At 47.4% G+C, this 7,613-nt stretch overlaps 1 protein-coding gene across 1 annotated transcript; it reads left to right on the top strand.

Annotated features, from left to right (window-relative positions):
* Positions 1-1,368: 1,368 nt before the first annotated feature.
* CXCR4 (C-X-C motif chemokine receptor 4) lies at positions 1,369-5,243 on the top strand. The gene is made up of 2 exons (XM_003794384.2): positions 1,369-1,495; positions 3,653-5,243. Exons 1-2 carry the CDS (start codon positions 1,481-1,483, stop codon positions 4,694-4,696), a joined length of 1,059 nt encoding a protein of 352 aa, XP_003794432.1. The 5' UTR covers positions 1,369-1,480; the 3' UTR covers positions 4,697-5,243.
* Positions 5,244-7,613: the final 2,370 nt, after the last annotated feature.

Here is a 7,613-nt window from a genome sequence, read left to right as displayed (position 1 = left end):
GGACAGAAAAGGGTCCCAGTGTCCGCACTACCTCTGGACACCTCTAGACATAAAGGTTTTGTCTTCTGATAAAGAAAAGGAGGGTATAGTGTTTAGGCTCCAATCTGGGCAGTCCACTTGGGACCATCCTGGGGTGGGGCAATGTCTGGGCCGTGTCGTAGCGCACGCACCTCAGTCCCAGCTACCACTGCTGCCGACACCTTGCCCGCGAGCGCACTATTTCTGGAGCCCGCCCCCGGCACGCTCCTCCGCCCCACCCAGACTTGGCGCCGGCGGGAAGTAGCTAGTGCTGGAAAACACTGCCTGGGCGCCCACTGCAAACCTCAGACAGTCTGCGACTGTTTTAAAAGTCCAGCCCCGACTCCCATTCCGCCCCGCCCAGCTCCTCAGCCTAATTTGTCATCCGTGTCAACGCTCGTCTATCACACAAAATCGTGTAAGACGCTGCACTTGGAGTCCCGAAATCTGGGTTCTACCCTACGTTGGAATCTCAGGCCATCCCTGTCATTTAATCTATCCGAGTCTGTTTACCCGCCTTATCGAGTTCACAGAGGAGCCCCAGCGCCTAGAATAGTGGATGTTACCCAGTCGTCTTCCGTAAATAAATGTGGACTAAACTGCATCTCTGTAATGGTGACACCCCCAGGGTATTGTGAGAATGGAGGAGTGATTATAAGTTCCTCCTGATCTATTACAGAAAGTACTACTCGCTAAATTGCTCTTACAATAAAGTACTTTTCACGAATTGGTTAATCACTATTACGACATTCCGTCCGTGAATACACATCTACTTCTGGATCGCAGTCTCCAAAATTCTGTCAGATCCTACCTCCTCCTGAAAGTATTTGCTGATTAGCTACACCTGACTCTGGTGTTACTGTGAAGGTGCACGTAGCGCTGTGCTCCCAAGCAAGGATCTTAGCTTATTTTATCTTCTGAATGAACTGAATTTGCTATGGGAATGGAGTCAGAGGCCTGGACCAACTTCCAACATTGCCGCCTACCGGTTGGGTTCCTCTCCCTGGGCCTCAGTGTCTCCACTGTAGCATTCCCAGGTCTGGAATTCCATCCACGTGAGCAAGGATGTAAGCACTTCACTGGGACGCGTCCCTCACCAGCACGTCCCATCTCCCCTCAGGCTCACTCGGTTTTCCCCAAGTTAGGAAGCCCCTCGAGGATGTTCTGCAGGGCTGAGACCCCCCAGTGACTACTAGCTAACAGCAGCAGCTCCAGAGCTTCCAGAAGCTGGGACCCCTCCGCCCAGCTCCGCCCCTGCTCCCTCCTCCTCTCGCCGGCGCGCCTTTCCCCACCCGCCTTCTCCTCCCCGCGAGATGCGCATGCGCCGCCTCGGGAGCGTGTTTTTATAAGTCCGGCTTCAACCAGAAACTTCAGTTTGTTGGCTGCTGCAGCAGGTAGCAAAGTGACCCCCGAGGACTTGACTGCTCCGATAGCCACCGCGGCCGGAGAACAAGTGATTACCATGGAAGGAATCAGTGTAAGTCTAGTTTCAACCTGCTTTGTCATAAACGTATAAACGCTTGAACCTAGAGCGCAGCCCCTCTCTGAGTGGGCAGAAACAACCAGAACATTGGAGGCACCGTGCCCCTAAATGGGGTCACGAAAAATTGTTTTCCTGACTGTGGCGGGGGGGAGGGGGGCGAGGGTAAGATTTGAATTTAATCTCTGAAAGTAGAGCAGAAAGGTTTGTAACGAGAGCGTTCTGGTGGCTGCATGTGTCTTCTCCCTTGAATCCTGCGGCGCGCGGCGGTTTGCGCGCAGTTTGCAAACATAAGAACATTCTGTGCACAAGAGTAAGAAGGCGTGCTCGCTGCCCCGGGACTCAGACCCTCGGTCTCTCCCTCGGGGAAGCGGCGATTTCTTGGAGCGAGTTACATTCTCAGAATTTAAAGGCGGAGGGCAGCGTGCCTGGGCTGAGTTCCCAGGAGACTGTGCCCAACTTTAACTTTAGGCACAAGCGCCTGGGGACTCTTCTTGACGCTGGGCGCATGTTTGTTAAACTCTGCGCGGCCCGCGGAGTTATGCCAGTCCCTGGCCACGGTGGGCAGGGGGTGGGAAGGGCAGGTGGACCCATCGCACCGATCGCTTGAGTGGACTTGAGTAGTGGCAGTATCTGAGAGGTGGCCAGGAGCAGCCCCGCGCTTCTTGGGATTGAAGGGGAAACCTTTCCTGCGTCCGCAGCGGGCGGCTTCCCCACGGCCGTGAGTGGGCCCCGAGGTGAGAGATTTGGGGATCATGCAGAAGTCAAAGAGGTGGTATGAAGTCGTCTGCACAGCTGCTAGCCGCGAGACGTGCGCTGCGGTGATGGGGACCGGGGTGGGGCTGTCGGGGGGTTAGGACTGCACCTGGGCTGCTCAATCGCCGCACTGAAGACCCGCAGGTGCAAGTGGAGAGACCGTTTTGCTCTGTCCTACCCCAATTGCGACGTCTAACCGACGGTGGTTTCCGGAAGCCTTTTGAAACCCCCTTGCTAAGGAGGCTTTTCGTTTCCTCCCGCGGCGCGCAATTCAAAGGCTTTAGCCGGAGGAGCCGCCCAGTTCTCCCTAGCACCCTGTGGGACAGAGCCTGGCGGGCAGCCCCGTGGAACCTTTGGAGCCGCGGCCTATCGGCTGTGAGCGTGAGTGTGGTGGACAACCTCGGTGACCTGAGGATGAAGCTATACGACCCCTGGAGTGCCCCCACTGCCTGGAAGTTTCCAGTTGTCCACCTCCAACCCTGCTAATTGGATATGTGGTAGGGTGGGAAGCGACCCGGGAGAGTGAGGAAATGAAACTTGGGGTCAGGACCACGGGTGCGGAACCCGTGACCTTCCCCACCCAGGAAAATGCAGCGCTCCCTAACGTCCCAAACGCGCCAAGAGATAAACAGGATAGTGAAAGAGGCTCCCGCCCTGGAGGAGCGACCGCTTGCGGGAGGGAGTGCCATTTGTTCATTTCTGACACTCCAGCCCAAAATCCCAAGCACTGCAGGCCCTTTAAGGCCACATTCTCCCTTCCCCACTGCAAGTTGCTTGAAGGATGGTTTGTGTTTAGACAGGCGTGGGAAAAACAGTATTTGGGATCTTAGGAAGAATGAGTTCTTGGACCCCCGTGCGCGTCCCTTTCTTTCCTCTTTTGGCAAATCTTCACACGAAAAGTTAATGAAAAATTAATCCCGGCTCCACGGCTCGTGGTCTCTACACCGGTCCCATCCCCCCTCCCTCCCTCCCCCCTCGCCTCCCTCCCCCCTCGCCTCCCTCCCCCCTCGCCTCCTGGGAGTGGCCTCTTTGTGTGTATGGGGTTTTTTTCCCCTCTCCCTAGGTTTTTTTCTTTCCTCTAGTGGGCGGAGCAGAAGAGTTAGCCAAGATGTGACTTTGAAACCCTCAGAATCTCAGTGCTCTTTTGTTCTAAACAAAGAATTTTGTGATTGGCTCTACTAAAGACAGATAAATGAAGTGACTGTGGGGAAGATGGGGAGGAGGATTTTACAATAATTCTCTTGTGCCCTTACCCCAGTACTTCAGAATTTCCTGAAGAAGGCTAGCCTGAATTGTGTTGCATAAATTGTTTTTTCAAAACACCGCAACATTTTTTAAAACTTGGGTAATACCTGCTGAAATTGGAAGTAAATATCTGTTCCCTTGCCTCTTTTGCAGATTTTCACTTCAGATAACTACACTGAGGAATTGGGCTCAGGGGACTATGACACCATGAAGGAACCCTGCTTCCGGGAAGAAAATGCCCATTTCAACCGGATCTTCCTGCCCACCATCTACTCCATCATTTTCTTGACTGGCATAGTGGGCAATGGATTGGTAATCCTGGTCATGGGTTACCAGAAGAAACTGAGGAGCATGACCGACAAGTACAGGCTGCACCTGTCTGTAGCTGACCTTCTCTTTGTCATCACGCTTCCCTTCTGGGCAGTTGATGCTGTGGCAAACTGGTACTTTGGAGAATTCCTGTGCAAAGCTGTCCATGTCATCTATACAGTCAACCTGTACAGCAGTGTCCTCATCCTGGCCTTCATCAGTCTGGACCGGTACCTGGCCATCGTTCACGCCACCAACAGTCAGAGGCCAAGGAAGCTATTGGCTGAAAAGGTTGTCTATGCTGGTGTCTGGCTCCCTGCTTTTCTGCTGACTATTCCCGATGTCATCTTTGCCAGTGTCAGAGAGGCAGACGACAGGTATATCTGTGACCGTTTCTACCCCAATGACTTGTGGGTGGTTGTGTTCCAGTTTCAGCATATCATGGTTGGCCTCATCCTGCCTGGAATAGTCATCCTGTCCTGCTATTGCATTATCATCTCCAAGCTGTCGCACTCCAAGGGCCACCAGAAGCGCAAGGCCCTCAAGACCACAGTCATCCTCATCCTGGCTTTCTTCGCCTGCTGGCTGCCTTACTACATTGGGATCAGCATCGACTCTTTCATCCTCCTGGAAATCATCAAACAAGGATGTGAGTTTGATAACACTGTACACAAGTGGATTTCCATCACCGAGGCCCTGGCTTTTTTCCACTGTTGCCTGAATCCCATTCTCTATGCTTTCCTTGGAGCCAAATTTAAAACCTCTGCCCAGCATGCACTCACTTCTGTGAGCAGAGGGTCCAGCCTCAAGATCCTCTCCAAAGGAAAGCGAGGCGGACATTCTTCTGTTTCTACGGAATCTGAGTCTTCAAGTTTTCACTCCAGCTAACACTGATGTAAAAGACTTTTTTTTTTACACAATGAAGAACTTTTTTTTTTATATTATACATTTTTCAGATATAAAAGACTGACCAATACTGTACAGTTTTTATTGATTATTGGATTTTGTCATGTGTTTCTTTAATTTTTGTGAGGTTTAATTGACTTATTTATATAAATATTTTTTTGTTTCATGTTGATGTGTGTCTAGGCAGGACCTGTGGCCAAGTTCTTAGTTGCTATTATATGTCTGTTATAGGACTATAGAAAAGGGAACTGAACTTTTCAGAGTGTATAGTGAATTATGGGAGGCTAGAAATTACCCTCAGCTCTTTGTGCGTAAATAATCTCTCCATCCCCAGGGAACACCTTTTCTTTTTCCTGTTCTAAAGTTGTTTGGCTACACTATGTGATTTTGCTGTAGAAGATGGCACTTACAACCAAAGTCTGGAGTGGTATATAAAAATGCTGGTTTTTAATTTTCAAGGGTGGGTTGATTTTCCTACCTACAATGTACAGTCTTTTACAGTTGTTAATAAAAGTACATGATAAACTTAGTCTTATGTTCTGATTTCTGTTGACATTCTTTTAGCGGGCAAAGGATAAAAATAATAATAGATATGTTTATGGCACACAAGGTACTGTCCTAGGTATTTTCATTGTAATATTTTACTTAATCCTCATCACAACTCTGTAATACTCTGTAATCACCTGTTAGGAACTGGGCTGCACAATAGGAGGTGAGTGGCAGGGAGGGAAGCTTCATTTGTCTGTACAGCAGCTCCCCATTGCTTGCATCACCACCTGAGTACCACCTACTGTCAGATTGGCAGTGGTGTTAGATTCTCATAGGAGCCAGAACCCTACTATACATGCGAGGGATCCAGGTTGGGTGCTCTTTATCAGAATCCAATGCCTGATGATCTGAAGTGGAGCTGAAGGAGTGATGCCAGCACTGATAATCAGCTGCAAATACAGATTATCACTGGCAGTGAGGTTTGACTGCACAGAGACCATAATAAATTAATTGCTTGCAGACTCATATCTAAACAACCCCCAACCCTACTCCATGGAAAATTATCTTCAATGAAACCAGTTCTGGTGCCAAAAGTTTGAGGACCACTGGTGTAATAGATTCTGCTTTTGTTACTTATTTAAATGTTACAGAGTAAGAAACTCATTCCAATGAAAGTTCATCTCTCACAAAGATAAGCACATGTAAGGAAGAAAAGATAGGCAATAGGGTTTGAATTTCACTCTATCTCTTTGTATAATCCTGTGCTATGCCAGGCATTGTATGCTTTTCTCATCAAATCCTCTCAGCATAGAGACTATCCCTCCCTTTTCATAGACAAAATTGAAAATCAGACACTTCCCATACCGTCTGCTTTCATGGGGCAGAGCCCAGAGGTGATAGCCCTCTTAATCATTACCCAGTATATATTGTCCCTCAGAACACCTGGTCATAAGTCAACTGAACTGTTAATAAAGAAAATAAAGCCAAAAGTGAATGTTTTCTTCATAAAATTAGCCATGACCAAAATACCCCTCTTGCAATATCTCCTATGCAAATCTTGACCCTTTTAATCTATTGCAACACCTAGGACCTCTTTAATGGCTCAGCCAAGCAGACAAGCACTGGTGCTTTTAAGAGCTCAGAAGAATAGGTCCACTGAAGCAAGCTCCCCATTGCACATATTTTGCACAAGATTTTGGAGTCTTATGTAATATTACCCATAGCTATTTACACTACCATTGTGCAAGCCTCAGACTCTTGAGTAAAATTCAGCTCTGGTTTCCATTTAAAGATAATTCCTAAACTATAGTAGCTATACCTACCTCCCTTTGGAATACAAACAGGGCAATCCAGGCATGCACTTGGATAATAAGTAGGATATAATTAAGGTAATATTTGGTTTACTTTTAGTAATTGTTTCTGGCACAGAAAATCCATTTTGGAGGAAAAATTGCAATGCTTTATCTTTCTGAGGCAAATCACATTTGTTCAAGGCAAATTATAGATCCTGCGAAGGGAAATAACTTAATTACTTAAAATAGAATCCAATTTGGCTGTACATTTTTGCTGCAGTCTATGGATCTGGGATAATTCAGAGTGGTATTCCTATTCCACTTGAGAACACAATTAGATTTTAGATAGGAAATTATCTTGAGGTCTCTTAGTTTTCCCTGGGAAACCTAATTGGATCACCTTTCATTTAAGCATAGTTTTACATGTACTTGCTCAAAGGCTTAGTCTTAAAGCCATGATCGTTGTGACAGACTTCACTTGAACTTTGTCTATAAATATTTATTCTCCAGAAAATGACAGAAAAGAAATCCTTGGATGACATTCTTTTTCTTTCTCATCTTGACTTGAAACCAAAGGAGATTCCTGTCTTTTGCAGTAGAGTTACAACAAAAGAGACTGAGCTGAAACAAAATTCCCAGTGTCACCGGTCCTAATGGATATTTCATTCTTCCTTGGAACAAAGGTGGGATCGCTCTTTTACAGAAAGAAAAACAGCCTTGGCTCTCTCCTTGCCCCAAATGGGTGCCCTACCAAAACCTGCATCTTTCTCTGTCCCCAGTCTGCTGTGTTCAGAACAGCTCCAAAGCCTTCCCTGTGTCGTGGTCTGTTTGACGATGTGGGGAAACCCAGTCTGCTGGACAGCCGTTACATGAAATAGCTAATTGTTCCTTCTTCTTATCCGTTATAAATGGGGCCCTTGAAGGTCAGTAATGTAGATTCAGTTATATAATGGAAGCTAAAATATTTAAATTGTATGCATGCTGCCAACAGTAGCATAAATATGACATCTAGCTTGTTAATAACATTAAGGCTGTAACTGTGGAAGAAAATAGATGTTTTCTCTGCAAAATCTTTGTTTCCCTAAAATGCCACTTGGCAGTTTCCCTCCCCTTACTGT

This window comes from Otolemur garnettii, unplaced genomic scaffold (assembly GCF_000181295.1).
Source record: "Otolemur garnettii isolate 467f Iridium unplaced genomic scaffold, OtoGar3 scaffold00080, whole genome shotgun sequence".
NCBI classification, from domain to species: Eukaryota; Metazoa; Chordata; class Mammalia; order Primates; family Galagidae; genus Otolemur; species Otolemur garnettii.
This window is presented reverse-complemented; position numbering and strand designations above follow the sequence as displayed.